Here is a 19,934-nt window from a genome sequence, read left to right on the forward strand (position 1 = left end):
GACATAGAGATGCAGGTTCAATCCCTGGGTCAGGAAGATCCCCTGGAGAAGGGCATGGCAACCCACTCCAGTGTTCTTGCCTGGAGAATCCCATGGACAGAGCAGCCTGGCAGGCTACAGTCCATAGGGCTGCAAAGAGTCAGACACGACTGAAGTGACTTAGCATACAGCACACACATATAAGATATTAAACTGTTTATAGATCATCGTCATTGTAAATAAGATTATCGAATAGCCCTTTCTCATCCCTTTAGGTTAGGGTTTACTTTCTACTTGTTTCATTCGAAATGTTTAAATAAATTTCTGATAATTGGAAGATTAGCTAGAATGAAACAAATTTTTCTGTAGTTTCATGTTAGTGTAGTCGACTTGTGACTGGTCTTCTATACCACACAACTGGTCTCTACTGAACCAATTAAAAGTGAACAAATTATTTTAAAAAAAGAAAATAGAGCACACACACAAAAAAAAACTAGTCATATTGATTTCTTAAACAAAAAAATCTTATAATTTTACTTCCTAAATATTTCCTCAATTTGTCCTTTTGCTCTATTATGCTATATTAATTTAAGCTCTAAGCTCCTCATTCCAATCTTTTCCTCCCTCCTTAAATTGATTCTCTACTTCTTAGCCAGTGATTGTTATACAGAATCCAAAACTGACCAGGCTACAAGCCTCAGCATACGAAGGCACATACATTAGATTCAATTTACTTAGGAAAGTATATAGAGCCCTCCATAACCTGACCCCTGCAACCTTCCCAACTTCTCCAGGCAATTTCCACCTCATATGAGCAATTCTGACCCTGGGCTAGCCTAGCACCCTGGTACAATATTCAGTTTTTATTATCTTATGATACAATCATCTATTTCTGGCTCTGCCTCTGGACATTTTCCAAGGCAGGGACTTTCTGACCTTTGTGCTTCAAATATCCAACATGATGCCTGAATAGAGCAGCATTCAAGTGTTTACTGAAGTGCAGGCCTCTCTTATTGAGGAAAGTATAGTAATTTAACAGGTACTGGTCATTTTCATAGACTTTCCCCCTAAGGTTTTCCCTCAAATTCCTAGGAAATATGTTAAATTTCTTTTTTTCTCCATTCACACCCTAGGCTTCTGCATTTACATTTAGTGGGCAGTGAATGATTTACTATGGAAGTTCTCACGCCAACTGTTAAGTTTATGCAACGTCTTTAGCAACACAATTTTGCAGGCGACTCAAAACACCCAAGGTGAAGGAGAGTTTCAACACTGATATACATACCTGGTTAAACACTGACCTGAACCCTTGGAACTCATTAACCTATACAAATGTGGATGTGTAGCACTGACTGAGCAACACATAGCATTCCTAGTGACTACCATCATATTAATGGAAAATGAGAGAAATAAGTAGGGGGAAAAGAGCTTTAGGTAATATTAGATACCCTGTGATGAATGTATTTTTAAATTAGGTAAACTGAATAGTCCTATTTAAAAAAAATTTTGAATCAAATACCATCCAGGTTACCTAAAGGGGGAGATGGTTAAGTAGTATACACACATTAAAAATCTATTTTCAAAATAGTGTAACACAGGCAAATAAAGTGTCCAAAATGGTAGGATGGGCACAACAAAAAAAAAAAACCTCAGTGTAAGAATGTAAATGACCTGGGCAGTGGAAAAACATCTACGTATGCAGGTTTGAATAACACAGGTCCACTTAAATGTGGATTTTTTTTCAATAAACACAGTGCTATACAATCTGCAGCTCAATGCACAGTGCAGAGGGTCAGCAGCCCTAATTCCTGCATTGTTCAAAGACCAGCTGTACATAGAAATGAACTTAAATGCTTTCCCTCAGCATGAATTTATTTAACTCTATTCTAGTTGGATGTGTTAAGAAATTTCCACCTCTACCCTCCTTGAGTTCTTGCGGACTAATAATAAAATTGACCTAAGACAGATTAGTAGGAGAAAAAGAAACAAGTTTTAATTTCTGCATGCTGAGGTCTCACAGAAATGGAACCCAGCCAAAGAAGTCAGCTTTTATGTTTTAGATAAAAGAAAAAAATTTTTTTTGTGTGAGGAATTAATAGGACAAAGAAACTCAGGTTTTGGGCACTTAATTAGTGAAAACTCTAAACAGTTTGGGCTTGGGGTAGTAAATTAAAGAAGTAACAAGGTTGTTTCTATGGGCTTCTCAACCTGAATTCCCTATCTTCCACAAATAGGGTGTCCTTCTGTCTTTAGGTGCATGGAGTTGTTTCACATGAGAGACTCATTTCTTGCTTTCTGTCAGACAGAAAGGAGGGTCAGTGTCCCTCGTTTGTTGGCAGTTTCTTAATTTAAAATAATCAATATGCCATTGTGGTATATTTTGGGGGTAGCCAACAGACACTAGCTCTGTTTGGACGTAGAGCAAGAAATGGAAATGGTAGTGGCATATCTCTGGTAATTTTCACAGAAAATGTTGACATCCTGTTCTAGCTCCTGGTAGAGGTGGAAACAAAACACCAACAAAAGTGTACTGTCTGTCTCAGTCTATTAAGAAACAGTATTTTGAGACTTCCCTGGCAGTCCAGCAGTTAAGGCTCAGCACTTTCACTGCAGGGGGTGGGTTACATCCCTGGTTGGGGAACTAAGGTCCTGCATACTATGCAGTGTGGCCAAAAAATACATATATATTTTAAGATTTCACATGTCAAAAATTCCCTCCTAAAAATTGTTTCTCCAAGAAATTTCTACATACCCTATACCAGTAAGTTATTATTTTCTACAAATAAAGGTTAAGAACGTATGTAAAATCAACACTCTAAATAAACCTAAGAACTTTAATATAACAAAACTAACTAGTGGTTTGAAATATCCTCTTTCTAGAGTAATAAAATATGTCAAAGAAAAGAAACTAAAAGACAATTCTTTTATGGATTTATAATCTGAAAATAAAGTTCTGATATGAAGCAGAAAATATAGTGCATTGTCAAGAAATATATCATGTTTTCTTATATGCTCACACATGAAAAGTAATCACATAAAAATGACATAAGAAATGTAAGCTATTAACCATAAAAATAAATCAAAATTCTATTTGTCGAAAGAATGAAACACGTTCATTAAGTACATTGTGGAGTCTGATGCTAGAAAACAGATTAAAGCAAACACTAAGGTATGTGTTAATACATTCTAAGATATCATCTTCAAATATAAAACCTTGACAATTTTATTTCTAATAGGAAACTCCTATACATACTAAACACATAACAGCATAAAGCAGAGACAAACACTTAAAACTTTCAAGATAGAACTTAAAATCTTTAATGATAAATAAAAGCATGTTAAATTATCTTCAAATCTGAACACTTTAGAATGGTAAATTCCAGTTGAAAAATCTAATAAACAGGTAAAATTAACAAAATGATCAAGGCTTTTAAAAATGGTTTAGGCAATCAAAAGAATGTGCTTATCTCAACAGCAAATAGAGTATTTTTAATGGTAAGTTATGAGTTGATTCTTTACTCTAAAAAGCCCAATTTAGTAGGAAAAGGAAATACTATTTCTTCTTACAAACATATATTTATATTTTGAATTCACTTCATTCAAAATGTCTCTCATTCTAAGAATGGGGAAACAAAAAAGGCCTCTAAAAGATCAGGGCCATTAAAGGATCTTTGCCTAACATACCGCGTAGCAACAGCTACACCTAGTGGTCAAGGATGAGTAGTGACGTCATCCAGCTATAAAGTGACAGTAAAAGGTAAATTCAGAAATAGCTCTTTTTCAACTCACTTAGGGTAAGGTTTTATCTTTTACCACAAGCTGTATGTTTCAAGGAAACACTTGAGAATCTTTGGGGAACAAAGGCCTTAGTTCATAAGCTTGAAGCAAGCGACCAGAATCAGTTCAGTTCAGTTGTTCAGTCGTGTTCGACTCTTTGCGACCCCATGGACTGCAGCACGCCATGCTTCCCTGTCCATCACCAACTCCTGGAGCTTGCTCAAACTCATCAGTTTAAAAAAAGTGGCTAAAATAAAACTCAAACCAAAGAGAGAACATACAGATACTTTATTGCTCACCTTTCACACAAAGCACACCTCCAGCCGTTTTCTTTCACAGCTTGACAATATTTACGTGTACAAAAACCCAGCAAGAAGCGTCATGTAGATTTCAGTAAAGGTGAGTGTCAAACATCAACTCAGCCAGGCTTTTGTTTTCTGCAGCAATAATAAAGGGCCTCCTGCTCTAAGCAAAAGTCTGTCCTCTTACTCGGTAGTGCATTTCTTTCATTACAAAAAGTCTCCTGCCCAAAGCAAACCAACTTGTATCTGCTGAGCCAGTGGTATTAACTCGTGCATAAAACAAATTTCAGTTTGCTGTTTCTTCTAGCAGATTTCAAGTAAAAATAAAGTTGAAAGAGGAACTTGTTTTGAATGGATGCAGGTCAGTTTGAATTGCTAAACTTAACTAAATGACTACATGTACTATAGGTTCACAACTTAGTCTGCTTTTATAATCTTTATGGATTTTGGCCGTGTTCAAGGTTTTCAGAGTTGAGCATATGGTACAGTATTCTGTCAAAAGGATAAGGCTACTGAATGTGCTATCTGCAGAAGAGCTCATTTAATAGGAACTGACCTTAAAGTTCTATCATGAAGCTAATGTTGCATAACCTCTCTGAATAAAAAGCCAATCAGGGCAGAACTGTGCTTGGAAAATAGGCATTAGAATACTTTAAGGAAAACACATATAAATGGATTGTTAATATGAGGAAGGTTTCCTAGTTGTAAATCTAAAAAAATCTAGAAGAATTCTCATTTTTCAAAACTGCATATTGAAAACATGAAAACTACTTGTTCAAGTAATTTCTTCAGAAAAATACGCATGTTCTGACTGTGGAATTAGTCTACTGGTCAGTTGAAGGCAGTTTTAATTACCTTTTAAGAAATTCTTCATACAAAGGAGAGATATTGTATGTGTTTCTCAAATAAACAGCATTATGTTAAGTCCATTTAAAAAAAACACAAAGGAACAGTATTGTATGAAGACCTACAAATGCTTATGCCAAGCAGGAATCTGCCTGTCACTGGTGGTCTCACATTAATTCAAAATCAATGCTGAATTCAGGATTCTGAAACTAAGTTTCTATTACTTGAGCTCTAGCAAAATGTAAGGTTCTATGTAGCCTCAACTAGTATAATGTCTTCCCTGTCCAAATCCAGAATGATTATACTGGTAACCTCCATGCTGGAAGTGCTGTTCAAATTGCCCCCCTTGATGATAATTCTGGCTCCCTCTTCCTCCCCAACCTCCTCCTTGGCCAGCGCGTCCGCCTCGGCCTCCACGACCCCCTCTCCCTCCACGACCCCCGCCTCGATCACCGTGATGCCCACCATCTTGGTATCTATTGTCCTGCTGATATCCCCCACCCTGGTATCCACTTCCTGTGTATGTAGCTGTCTGGAAGCCACCGTAACCCCCGCCCTGATAGCCGCCACTGTGGCCACCGTGATAGCCACTGGACTGGAAACCCGAATCGCGATAACCGCCATCTTGGTAGCCGCCCCCTCCCCCGCTCCCTCCGTCTGTCCAGCCTCCTTGGTGCTTATTTCCTCTTCCTCCCCCGCGGCCACCGTGGTCGTAGCCGCCGCGGCCACCGTGGTCGTAGCCGCCGCGGCCACCTCTCCCTCCGCCTTGTTGTTCATGACCTCCTCGTCCTCCTCCGTACGAGGAATGTTCATAGCCCCCTCTCCCGCCTCCTCGTCCTCCTGCTGGTTGCTGGGGGCCATCTTGCCTTTTCTGCCACGGTGGCATCTCTGGGGGTGGAGGTTCGATTTCATTGGGCCTACCCCCTCTGTCAGGAACTCTGCCCATCAACACCTGTGGGATAAGAAAGATATTTTAAATTTTAAATTACTGTATTTTAAAAATATAAATAAATGAGTTTGAAAGAAAATTAAAGGTAGTCTTGTCACCTTATTGATGGCACAGGCAGTCTTTTCTCTTATAGAGCCACTGCTCGTCCTTAAGATCTTTGACAAGTCTTGTCTTGCAGCCAAAAGGTGGGCAACAGAAATAGTACTTTTAGGAGATAAGACTGAGCGTTTTGGCTGGTAAACCTTCGCCAATTTTTCTGTTTGACTCTGAAAGAAAGTGTTCAAAGACAAATGTTGGTTTTCAAGATGACACAGAAACACTGATACTAAACAAGTTAAAGATTTTCGAAATGTTTGATGACAGTATTTACTAGGCTCCAAATGAGAGAAAAAGTTACATACTCACCACTGCTCCTATCTAGTGAAGAACTATCTTAGAGTATAGCTGTCGGACCTGCTGATACAACAAGGAATGATAAAGGGGATAGAAGGGAGTATGGAGATAAAGGGGCTTCCCTTTAAGACTGTGGAACAAAAAGGTTTCCCATGCCATTGGTCTCAAATGCCTTCACTTTATCTGTATCTTTTAAATAGATAAAATGAAGGCATTTCTATTATAAATAAGAAAAAGAGAGTCTACTTTATAACCACTTAGAAGAAGTACATTTAATATATTTGTAACATAAGATCACAAAAGATGAATGAACAAAGGATATAAAGAGCAAGTTTACACAAGATAAAATAAAGTTCCAATAAGTATAAAACATGTTTTCCATACAGGATCAATAAATGCAAATTAAAGTAACCTAAATGTGGGGAAACAACAAATTCTTACCTATTAAATTTTGGAAGCAACAGCTACAGCTACAATACATAGGAAAATAGCACAAGAACAAAACATAATTGCTCAGTCTGTTAGTTACGTGCAGGTACTCAAATACTGATGGTAAAAGTTTAAATTATATTATGTGAAAAGGTATAAAAAGATGTTTACTATGATTATATATGTAAAGAAGATAATGCTAAAAATGAAACAGCTATCGTGGTTAAGACAGTGGGATGCTAAATGACTTTTTATTTTAAAAAATTTTCTTTAATAATTAAAAGGCTAAAGAGATTAGCTTGTCTGGGAAACGTTTCCTGAGTGTCTTATGTTTCATTTCCTTGTGGTCACTATTGTACCTACAGTAAGAATTCCATCAATCTTTAGGTGAATAGAAACAAACAAGTTTGAGAAAATAGTTTCATATAAGCTTTAAGTAAAACTGATTTTATAATATAATTTCAAAGTGAGATATAAATACATAAATTTCATTACATGAAACAAAAGTTCGAAAAGTAAACAGAAGCTCAGACATACTGCATCAGAACCCCAGAAGTAGAGTCTACTAATGGCAGTGTTAAGACCAGAGTTGCAGTGTTAATACCTTCGGTCAATGCACATCCATCAATCATTGCATGCTTTTCTAGCTGAAAGTTGCAGGTTTTTGTTTTTGAAGTACAGTACTATGCTAAGAGTGAAATGACTGTTATCATCAAAGATATTTTAAGAAAGGACTGGTATTTCCTCAACAACAGGCCCAAAAGAGAACAATTTATTCCCTGTGTTACTACTGACTCACTGTGAGATCTCAGGCAAAACCTTCCATTCACTTGGGTCTCCATTTGTTTTCAGTTGCAAAATGAGGGGAGTTAAGACTGATCTCTAAGACTCTTTTCCAACACTAAGATATTGTAGTTCAGTAAATATCTACCCCATCAATTTAGCAGCTAAATAGGACTATACTATGGTTTAAAGATTTTAGGTGAAACTAACATTTATTGTATTAGGAAGATAATGGGAGAACTAAATAAAAACATTTTCTCAGTCAATTAAAGTTCAGAAAAAATCTACTTTTACAAATGAATGCACCATTAAGGGAACTTCTAACATTTTGGATCAATCTCCACATAAATTCAAGGAATTAGTTCTATTTCAGGGTTCTAAGAAGGTCAAATTAACCAACTGTGCCAATTAATTACCACTTACTGATAAAATAGTAGATAATTTAATAAATATCTGTTGGAATGACCAAGACCTTTACCTGGATTATCTTATTTAAGCTGAAATAAAATGAAGTATTACTGAATTCTCCAATTCTCTATAAATGGGTCACAATATTTGGTCCTCCAAAATCAATATTTTAAATTTAATTTATTTAATTATCAAGTTAAACTGTTAGCTTAAAGTACAGTAAACAATTAAAAATTTTATTATTTTTAGTAATTTTTAGCTACTCTACTTTTCTCTTACAAACGGATATTTCCAGTAGGGTTTACAACATATAGCTTTGCTGAGAAATATTAAAAAATTGAAAAATAAATGTTTTCACTATTGCTGAATGATTCCTCAGTAATTCCCTAAAGAAAAACCCCTACGTGTATCTCCTACGTATTTCTCCTATAGTCTGCACTATGTCTAAGCTGTGTTAAGTATGTTTAAAGATCATGTCCAGAAATACTCTGCTCTTTTCAGTGATTTTATGTGTACCTTGGCTCTGTCAGACCAGCCAAAAGACTGGACGGTGACATCCAAACGTTTTATTAGCAGCTTTCTCCGAACTTCATATTCATTGGCCACAGCTTGGTTAATTGCTTCTATCTTTTCCTGAAACAAAATTAAAAAGACCAGTTAGAATTTAAATCTGCTTGACCCCCTATTCCAAAAGGGGAGAAACTGCTTCATTCACAACTGAATGCCCAGCACTCAGCACAAAATGATTTAGGTTATATAACAAACAGAATAATAAGTTATAATAAACTAAGGAAATGACAGGCATAATAATGTCATCTCAAAATAGAATAAAGAATATGTAAGTACAAAATTCTCATTTAGTTTTCCTATAACTCACTGTGTGGAGCTCAGCCCAGTGAAGCTTTTGGCTTGAAGGCAACCCATTTGGCAATTAGAAACATGCATCATATTGAACTTCAATTTAATCAGCTGTGTGAAATTTTTTACAAATTATGAAAGAAGTACTTTTAACGTTACATAAATAAAATTATTTTGGATAAATCTTAAGACTTACAAAAATGATTCTAAGGATGTCCACCATATTAGAGAATATAACTTCAAAGCACAAACATAAATATCCTGAGATAGGTAGATGGCTCCTTACAAAGTTTACTCAGGATGCTCACTACTCACCCAGTGGGCCGGTCCCATTGGCTTCTTCAATAAAGGCTTTCCCACATGATTAGGTGGAACTTTTGCTAATGTTTCCTTTAACTGACACAAAAACATAAATGAATGAATAAACAAATCTAAAGGTAAAACACATCCTCCTCATCTTCCCAACTCCCATCATATCCTGCCATCAAAAGAAGATTCCTGACAGAGGCAAAGGTGGAGGATGTTTTGAAATGTACAAGACCCACACAATAAAGACACTCACTTGACCCACTCCTCAGGTGTCTATGGAAGTATGAGTCCTTCACTGCACCTAGAACAGTGCCTGACAACAGTGGGCACTCAATATGTATTTGCTGAATGAATGAATGAACACACAGAAAAATATGGACTATGGATACACTGCTGCTCCCCGGTAGAGTTCAGCCAAATTTGTGCATCATGGCGTCCATCTACCCCACAAGGCAAATGTACCGATTCTTAAGAGTCCAGCAGATATGCATATAGAGAATAACTCTGCTATAGTAAGTATCATTCTCTTCTGTTCATTAATTTTTTAATTGAAATTGCTTGTTCCTAATCAATTATATAAAGACTCTTAACTGTTGAAAATATGTGGTATAAAAACAATTCTGACTTATTTTCATGTACTAGATTATATTAGCAGTTAACACAACTAGTTTGTCAAATGAAACATGTAAGACTTAAAGTGACTGGATTAAAATCCCAAAACATTTACATCCTTTTCTGTCCAGTCAATGGGGAGAATGGTGGTAAAATTTAATGATAAAGACCTTAAAATTAATTGTATTGAAGTTCAGTAATAAAATAAGTTTTAAATGGACATAAGTCCTAATTTTCTTTACATTATTTCTAGTTTATTTCAGTTTATAAATCAAGGTGCAAAGGTTCCTTTTTGAAAAAGAAATATGTTTTAAAACAATAGTAAAATACCAATTTTTCTTGAAGGTATCTAGGATTTAAAATGCAAAACTCATTTAGTAACAATCACTTAAAAATATGTACATTAGGTTCCCATTAAGAGAAATTAACTTGCTTCATTTCAAACAACTGTAGGACTATGCCTTTAATACACTACAATCTGGTACTAATGGTCTTACTTTTTTTTCAATCCCGCTGAAGAATTGGAACATAGTTATATTGGCTGGAGGTTTGGACATTCCTAGAGCAATACATATGCCTTTCAACTCTTGAAAGACCTCACTACCGCCTCCTTCTTGAGCTTTTTTTGGAAGAGTATTCACACAGAGCATTCTGGCAGCTTCTAGTTCTGAGATGAGGTATGCTGAAGTAAACAAAATAAGATTTCAAAATGAGATACAGCTACAGTTAATAGTCATAAGTCTGGAGTCACAACTCTATAGACCTAATGATATGTAATAAAGCTGCAAGAATGGATAAAAACAAGAAAGGAAAACCATTTTTTTACCTGAAAATTATGTAACACATAAACTGGTTCTGTAATTCAGTGTTTAACCAATATATGTTTAAAGCCTGATTTAAAAGCAAGCAATTCTTTTTTGAAACCAGAAGATCAAGGTAGATCACATCTTAAAATCTGATTCTTGCATTTCACTATTAAGGAACCTCCAGAACATGGGTTGGCATCTGTTAACAAATTGGCAAAAGATGGCAGGTGGCTAATTTTCAGCAACAGTTTAAAAAGTTATATATATACATGTATCTATATTGTACTTCTCACAACTAATACACACCAGTGATATAACTATCTTGCCCTCTTACCTTCCAATACTCAAGTAGTCTGTTTAAGACTGGAGTGAAAGAGTATTTTTAAGTAGTCAAAGCTTCACTTACAAGAGAAGGGGGAAGGTACTAAATTTACAAACATCCCTTTTTCATACATGTTCTCCAGTAGCCTGTCACCTTCTGGCAGGGCACACAATACCCTCTTTCATCTATATTCTTCTTAACATTCCCTTTCCTCCTACATTCCTCATTCTCACCCCCTCCCCTGGGGGAAAAGAAAAAACAACCCAAAACTTTCTAATCATTTCTGGGTGGAGTCGTTTCATATCAATATCATTCCCTTGTTTGTTGACTTCAGCCAGGTATAATGAGGGCTGTAATCTGCTTCAGGTAAATCAGTTGAAGGTAAAAATATTCAATCTTATTCCTTTTTCCTTCCAAAGGACATTTATATTTTTAGATGTTTAATAATCATTTGGATCATAGGATTTCAGGTTATGTGACAAAGTGAGAACCTTCTGACAATATTAGGAAGAGAGCTGGAAAAAGACATTTTCTGGGCTCTTAAGCCCTACAGTAAGTATAAAAGAATGATCAGTCTGAATATCTCATTTCCTACACCCAAGGTGTAATGTGAGAAGTACAGGGGTCATAATTTTAGCAGACCATTTCTGAAAAGCTGCCAAATCCTATTCTAGAATAAACAACTAAGTTTCTGGAAAGGTCATCCTAAATGGGTTTGATGAATCTTAACATGTTCTGTATAGCAAACTGCATGAGCTAAAAGATCAAAACAGTAAAATCCCACTGCCATGAAAATAATCAACTGTTTTTGCAAATAAGGTTTTACTGGAATGTGGCCACACTCTAAAATTCATTTACATGTCATCTATGGCCACTTATACGCTACAACAGTGGAGTTAAGTAGTTGCCAGACAGCTTATGGCCCACAAAGCAGAAAATATATACTATGTGGCCCTTTAAGAAAAAGTTTGCCAACCCTTGCTCTAGAAAATCATATATATGATTTAATAAATTGGTCTCTAAATTTGGGACAACATAGCTCAGGCATTCCCAAAATTAGTTTACCAACACAATTACCATCAAAAAGCATTAACTGTAACTGGTGTGTTCATAAAATCAGAAAAGGCACTGAAGATATAAAACACAACAAAAAAAGATTATCTCTACTGACAATCTTATTAGAAATAAATAATATATGCATACAAAGATATCAGACTTATATACCTAAGGGAAATATTAATATCCTGACAACCACAAAGGCCAATCAACAGCCACAACAGTTCTTAACCTGACACATGAGAGTTTTTCAGCCACTATGGACTATTAGAGAATACACTATTCTGTTTTACTAACAATTCTAATGAGGTTTAGGACGCAATGTATTAAAAGATTCAATTCAATAAGGTAGGGTGCTACAAGAAGCAAGTAAAATTATAGCACTGAGATGTGACAACTGAGACTTGGAAAGATGAGAAATATTTATACAGAGTGGAAAGAGAATGAGTACATGTACATAAATGCGTACTAGCATGAGAGGGGATACAAACCGGGGAATATTCAGAAAGAGGAAAGAGCAGAAGCAAAGACAAAGAGAAGGAAGGGAGCAGTGTGTATCTGTGTATGAGGAATTCCAAAAGCAGAGTAAGCTTTAGTTGATTTAGTCATTTAGTTGAGGAGCAAACAGTTGTATATTCTTGAAGAGCTTTTGAGGTAACAGCACATTACAATATAATGTTCAGAACAGTCTGCTTAAGAAACAGGAAAGAGTTAAAGGCATTTTTATAAAATACTTATATTCCAAGTGGTTTTGTATAAGTATCAGGAACAGAAAGACCAAACTCTGAGCTCTCGCAATGAGTTAATTCAGGGTCCTTACTGAGCTTTCCACACAGCTGTTGTCTTCCTATGTAAGATAACATATTCTAAGTGCCAAATATCAGGTATTGGTAAGGATAAGCAGTGCTACAAAGGAAGATTCAGTGAGTATACTGTGGCTGAGCCAGTTATTGAAATTATATGATTTGAAGGATAATGAATGCATGTATAAGAACTACATGCCAGCAATATCAGTATCTAAAGCAATATCTAACAATATGCACCCACCCACCACCCCTATACCTAGTAACAATCATTTGACAAAGGGGAAGTTAAAGTGATTTTAGAATACCTTAGTTCCTAAATATAATGGCTATGAACACACGCTTTTTTAAAAACTTAACATTCAAAATTGGAGTTGCATCATTTTTCAGAAGCCAAAGTTAAAACTGTAAAGACAAACATGTGAAAGATGCTCTGAACTGTGTTTGTCATAATAAGAACTATACTATTCACTTAACCAAAGCGTAATCTAAATGTGTCTCAGAATGCTACAAAAATTCTGAGTTTAAGATGACTGGAGGTTATTTATTGTAGAGTTTACATAAGGCAATAAACTTTGTGAGTCTACTTACTGTTTCTCAGGGTGAAAAGAAAAATAGTAGTTAGTATATTTAAAAAATAACATAGAAGGAAATAACTTTTCATAAAAATTTACTTCCCAACTGATCAGTAAGTACAGAACAATCCAAATAGTATTCTAGAAATGCTTACATTGTAATTTGACATCTTTACAAACAAAATCGAAATCCACAAATAATTACCCAGCCATAAAGAAATAACAACACAAAATACCTTAAATAATTACATTTTCCATTTACTGTGCCTAGAATGGTTACTGTCCACAAAAAAAAAAACAAAAAAAAAAACCTTCATTATTTCCATAGTATCTTCCTAGTTGATTTTAGTGTGCTTCTGGTCTAAAACACTGATGTTTGCATGATGCCACACTTGGATAACCCTCTAGCACTAATTTTGGTCATGTTAGGTGAAGAACAGCAGGCTGAGCACCACACCGAATTTAAACTGTAAAAGAGTAGCAATTACGAAAGGATACTGCAACCAGTACACAAACCCACCATTAGCTTCTTAGTTAGAAATTTTAAACAATGTTTTCTTTAAACCTGTTTTATTAGTCATGGAAAAGATAAACAGAAAATAATAGCTACATTCTAGTAGCCATGAACTTACTGAGCAAAAGGAGGCAGTTCTTCTGAATGAGAAGGCGCTTGGTCACATCCCCAGATGTCAGTGAAAGATATGGACAGTTCATCTCCCCTAGTAGCCCACTCACCTCAAGCTGGAATTCTTCAGCTTCACTCGGGCCTTTTAAGAATTAAAATAACCTTATTTAACAAAAATTACTGTTTTCCCCATTGGCATAGTAATTATCTATAAATTGAAAAATTTAATAGTATTTTCCTAACAAAAATTCCTTTCTATTCTAATCCATCCTTTCTCAAACGACTGCCTATTTGCTTTCAACAGTTTTCATTAGGTTACTACCTTTAATGGATTCCTAAGTTCCACCTCATCCAATCTAATTTTTTCTGTTTGCTTTTAAAGATTCTTCATAGCCTCTCTGCTTGCCCTTTCCAGTATATTGGTAGGAGTAATTCCTATTACTCGTATATAATAGTTACCTATAACCTCCAGAAATTTTCCCTCTAGTTGTGCCAGGCTGGTCCCCTCACCATCCTGGAAATGGTCAGTCTCATTTCTACCTACATGTCCTAACTTAAGTGACTCCCTGTGATTAGTATGCCCTCTACTCTCTCTGCCTCTATTAAATCCCAGATATCCAGCAAAGTCCAATGGTCTTGCTCCTTGATGAAACCTTCCCCAAAGCCTGCTACACTCACCGAGTTTCTTTCCCTGTGAACCACAAAGTGAACCATTTAGCTACTGTTCTAATCTCCATTTGTTTCAGTTGCGTCTAAAATCCCCATTTGAAGATGGTGAACATGATTTGGATTTCTGTATTCTCATAACATGTCAGATACAGCATTTACTTGGTGAACCAAGAAAAAGCAATGCTCTTCTTCCTTACTGTTTTGATAGTACTCTATCCAGTATTGCAAAGGGGTAAAATTTAACTAATACACTTTGAGAGAGTCACTTGATTTGACTCCATTTTCTCACCTATGAAATGGGAAGAATGCATTATCAGTATTTTGCAAGCTGTTCTGTGAATTCTAGAATTTCAAAGAACTCTGTTAGAGGGAGCTGGAGAAGAGACAGCTGTGCTCAAAGCACTCCCTCTCAACTTCAACTAGAACACCATACTTTCACCTGTTTTGTATTGACTTCTGTATGTTTTCATCTGAACAACAGGGCTCCTGGTTATAAACAGTTACCGTCTAGTATCAGGTATTTTCAAAGGCACCCACAGTCTCTGAAATGTCAGGGAAACAGGCAATGGAAAGAACACTGGCTCCCAAACCTGACTGCTGGGGACTGAAGCCTGCCTGTATCACTTACTGGTTGTGTGACCTCAGGCAAGGGATTTAACCTTTGTGCTTCCTTGTTTGATGTATAAAAGGAAGAATAAAAGCAGCCTGGTAGGGTTGCCCTGGGGTTTAAATGAGTTAACACTTGTAAAGTGCTTAAAATACGGCTAGTGCTCAGTAAGTGTAAGCTGTTGCTACTACTTTTACACTATACTCTCCTTACTAATTACATTTGGATGCAACTAACTATACACATTAAATATACTATAAACCTAAGAGTAGGCTCTTTGACATGGGATTCCCTAGGAGGAGATTATGTGTATAGTTTTCCACAAGGGTGGATTAGCAAGTGAGCATTTCTCTTTGTTTCCGATTATGGGTTTACCTATGATAGGAGGGAACCAGGTTGTAAGCGTCAGGTCCCAAGCTTTTGATTCTTTCACAGCATCTAAACTAGTGCTAAAGCAGTAACAAAACTGGCAAATACCAAACAGCTCTCCCCACATTAAATCTGATGATGATGGATCTGACTGTGATGCACCTAGTGATACATTCCTATGACACAGAAAGTTCCTTAATAAGGTGTTTTTTCTCCTCATGTAGAACAGAATTATAATGTATTTACATGTTACATATACTTCTGGAATTTGGTAGTCCTCAGGGAAAAACACTCCAATTTCTAGTTTGGGCCACCAATTTAAGATCTTATAATTTTTACAAAGAATGAAAAGTTCATATATACTCTGTCTCCATTTTTTTGTATCTCAGTAAAAGGGTCTTTTCAATTTCCACTAACATCTGTATGACTACATTCTGGTTTTTCAACTTTAGAATCACCTTATCTATAAAAACAATGGAGGGGGAAAAAATGCATTCTGTTTCCTTATGAATTATTTTTTTTACATTTATAAAGAATTTGAAATTTCAGCTGTAATACTGATAATGTTCACTCAAAATGCAAACTTATTTTTATATTTGCACCTAAAACTGAATGTTTACTTACTGTTAGTTGCTTGCACATTTTCCTCTAGTTTACAGAGCACTCTTAATTCAGACACCAACCAAGCACACAGTTTGGTAAACTCAGGGGAACTGGCTCCAGCAGTGACGGCCTGAGACAGAGCGCCATCTTCTAACAATGGACCCTTGTAACTGGTGAGTAAGAAATTACACTTCAGAAGAACATAAAATCACATCTAATATGTTATAAATACAATATATTCACATTTTATTTGTTTAATTAAGCAATGGCTTAATAAAGCTACAATGACCAATCTCTAAACTTGCATATATAAATAAACCATTAAAAAAACAAGCTAACCCCTTCAAAATATGTGAATACTGAATAGACTCACATGTACTAGTAAATTATGTCAACCTCTCTACATTTACTGACGCTCACTGTACAAAGGTTTGCTTTCTCACTTTAATTGAATCAGAATTAAAACTAGATTATAAGTGATAAATTATAATATAGTTTGGGCTTCCCTGGTGCTCAGTGGTAAAGAATATACCTGCAATGCAAAAGACATGGGTTTGATCCCTGGGTTGGGAAGATCCCCTGGAGAAGGGCATGGCAACCTACTCCAATATTCTTGCCTGGAGAATCCCACAGACAGAGGGGCCTGGTGGGCTACAGTCATAGGGCCGCAAAGCATCCGACACGACCGAAGAGACTGAACATGCACACGTGCATGCTATAGTTTACTATTTGAGAAATAAAACTTAAGGTCTTTTCTAGAAGATATTCCAGAAATTAATTAGAGGTTTTAATGATTGTCTTTAAAAGCAAAAACTTGCCAATTATTATCTCCTTCTATATTTAATGATAGTTAAAATTAGCAAGACGTACTAGTAGCAGAGAAATGTCAAGATTAATTTAATAATTGCTGGCAAGTTGATGTTTGGGTGAACTGGTGCAAATGAATCCCAATCCTTTGTAAGGGATTCAAATATAATTTAAAAAAATTATTAAATGTTTAAATATTCATAAAAGACAATAGTAACAATGAATCTCAACCTAGAAAATAGCTAGAATTAAGTATTTTGTCATCCTCAAAGTCATTTTAAAATATACATTTTTCAGAAGGTTATTTTATTTTTTAAATGTAATATTGATAAATACTTATTAAATATGCTCAAGGTTATTTGATATTTAGAGGTACAGATATGCCAGAGAAATAACATTCAGTTCTTTTTAAAATATAACTATATGCTTACATATTTAATGGGACAGAAGAAACCTTACACAAAAAAATGAGGTTATATATAGTACAGTCTGGCATCTAGATTTAAAATCAAATTATTATTAGACAGTGAAATAAAAAAAAAACAGGCCTAGAAACTTCTCCTCCTGTTACACATTTAAACTTTATTAATTTTTCCCTGCAAGTAATTACTGAATTCCTATTGTGTACCAGGCTAAAAATAAATGATTGTCATTTATTTCTAATTGTTGTTGTTTTTCACTCGCTCAGTCACGTCCGACTCTTTGTGACCCATGGACTAAAGCACTTTCCTGGTCCTTCACTATCTCCCAGTGTTTGCTCAAACTCACGTCCATGGAGTCGGTGACGCCATCCAACCATCTCATCCTCCAACACCTACTTCTCCTGCCCTCAATCTTTCACAGCAAATCCTTGAAAAGTACATGTCATTTAATTAAGGCTAAATTTTAATGGCTGAATGCCACCAAACTAGGCAGTTATATGTTAAAATTTATAGTCAAATTTTCAGAGAATCCCACGGTTTACATTACAACCCATCTCCATGATTTATTTAAAGAGTTATTATAGTGACAATGACTTTTATAGTACCCAAGAGAAGAAAAACATAGTTAACAGAGAATAAAAGAACAATAATGGGAAGAAGAGGCATCACTTAATTGTTAAGGGACCTCTATCCTCTCTCTACTTCTCCTTCATCATTGATTTTAAATGCTCTTCCAGGAAGCTTAGGACTTGTTTCCTTTTCCAGTTTTCCTTCCCCACTTCCTCTCCTTTTCCTGGTTGTCCTCAGTTCTCTTCACTGTCTTTTCACAGTGTGAACTTCTCTTCTACCTCACTCTCTACCCTTAAGTGCTCAGACCAACACTGTCAACAGAACAAGTCAAAAATGTTTACTGAATGGTTTCATGTCTGACCTCTAGCAGTTTAAAGTTTGAGAAACCCACCAAAAAAACACCATTTCACCCTGTGACTTTTCCATAGGCCCTCATCAAAGAAACAATCCACCTAAAGCCTAGAATATTCATGAAAATTCAGAGCAAGTTCCAAAGAAAAGTACAATGACAATTCACGTTGACCAAAAAAAGATGATAAGCACTACCATTTCCTTTCCTAAAAATCCGTGCCAGGACAAGTTACTTAAACAGGCAGACGCTGGGAAACCTCATGGTATCCGTTCCTATATAAGAAAGGTTTTACACAGCAAGGTAAAACCTAGGGGAAGGTTTTGGTAACGTACCTAAATCTGTTTTTCTTTTCTTTTTTTCATTTTTTTTGGGGGGATACCATATCTATAAGCAAATATTTAATCATACAGTTTGTTTCTGGAACCACATTTGGCCCAAGAAATTCTAAGTTCTCAAGTTTTAATTGAGCACCCTGAACTGGGTGACCCAGTGAGATAAGAAACCCTATTGCCAGCTTCTATATACTAATGAATTACGGTTCGGTAACTGTCATGGGGAGAGAAAAAATGCACAACAAATACAGAGACTTGGTGGGTGAAGATGCCCCTAAGGGAAAGGGCTAATGGAGCTCAATGAAGGACTGTCAGAATCAAGGGAAACTCCCCATGATTCCCAAGAAGGTGGCGACAGGTTAGGTGCACAAGTGAGCTGGCAGGAGGAACGGATGCAGCGCACAGACTTGTGGCTGAGGCAAGCCTGGGTGCATGCAGACATGACTGGGCAAAGTAGATTTTTTTTTGAGAACTGGGGTGGTGTAGGAGTAGGGGTCCAAGACAGGAGCAGGAAGTTTGGAGGGCTAGTAGGAAAACAGAAAATCAACTTTGGCAACCTCCAGAGTGAGGGGGTAGGGCAGGAGGATAGGGAGCACGGAGAAGAGCTCAGGGAGGGTGGTGGCGAGAGCCAGAACCCAGACAATGACACGCATGACTGACAAATGCTGCGGGTAACTCGGCTGCAGGGCGCACAGGGCAGGCCTAGGGGCGTCGTATCTGGAGGACCCCGACCCGACAGGGCAGGCAGTGGACGTAGCATTGGGGTCCCGGAGCTACTTGGAAGCGACAGCCAGGAGCCACGGGATGCGGCGCGGAGAGGCAGGTCTCTCTGACTGAGGCGGAGAAGGAGTTCCCGAGAGGTCTGTAACGTGGGGTTTGGGAAACCGGTGCCCTGGCAGTCTTACCCGAGATCTTCCAACGACTCCAAGATGTCAGTCTCCATGAGGTCACACTCCATGCTACTGTGGTATTCAAATTTCCGAGTCGTCAGGCTCCCCTCTTCGCCGGCAACGCGTACACTCGCGCATGCGCTGCCTCTCCGGAACCTCCAAGTCAACAGCTGGCGCCTCAGCCCCTGCACTGCGCATGTCTGGAGCGTGCGCAAGAAACTTGGTTCCGCCTGTCGCCCAGCCCCGGCGGCTAAAGGATGGCCAGGAGACAGCTTTTGCACATGCGTGTTGCTGAATAGTGAAGCCGGCGGCCCCAAGAAGGGCAGGAAGTCTGGCTGCGTGGCAGCTGGGCGTGGGGGCTTAGGCGAGGCGGGGAGCGCGCTAACTTTTTCTAATTGGTGTACGCATGTGCGAGTCATTGGGTGAGGCAGGTGGGGGAGGATCGTCGGGGGTTGGGGTCCAAAGATTTGGGTGAGTGCTG

At 37.1% G+C, this 19,934-nt stretch overlaps 1 protein-coding gene across 1 annotated transcript; it reads right to left on the bottom strand.

The window, feature by feature from the left end:
- FAM98A (family with sequence similarity 98 member A) lies at positions 4,026-19,629 on the bottom strand. The gene is made up of 8 exons (XM_018055112.1): positions 19,469-19,629; positions 16,102-16,250; positions 13,840-13,974; positions 10,143-10,327; positions 9,040-9,120; positions 8,383-8,499; positions 5,952-6,119; positions 4,026-5,856 (listed from the first exon to the last, which is right to left on the bottom strand). The coding sequence occupies exons 1-8, from the start codon at positions 19,519-19,521 to the stop codon at positions 5,164-5,166; spliced, it is 1,581 nt and encodes a 526-aa protein (XP_017910601.1). The 5' UTR covers positions 19,522-19,629; the 3' UTR covers positions 4,026-5,163.

This window comes from Capra hircus, chromosome 11 (genome assembly GCF_001704415.2).
Source record: "Capra hircus breed San Clemente chromosome 11, ASM170441v1, whole genome shotgun sequence".
Classification (NCBI taxonomy): Eukaryota; Metazoa; Chordata; class Mammalia; order Artiodactyla; family Bovidae; genus Capra; species Capra hircus.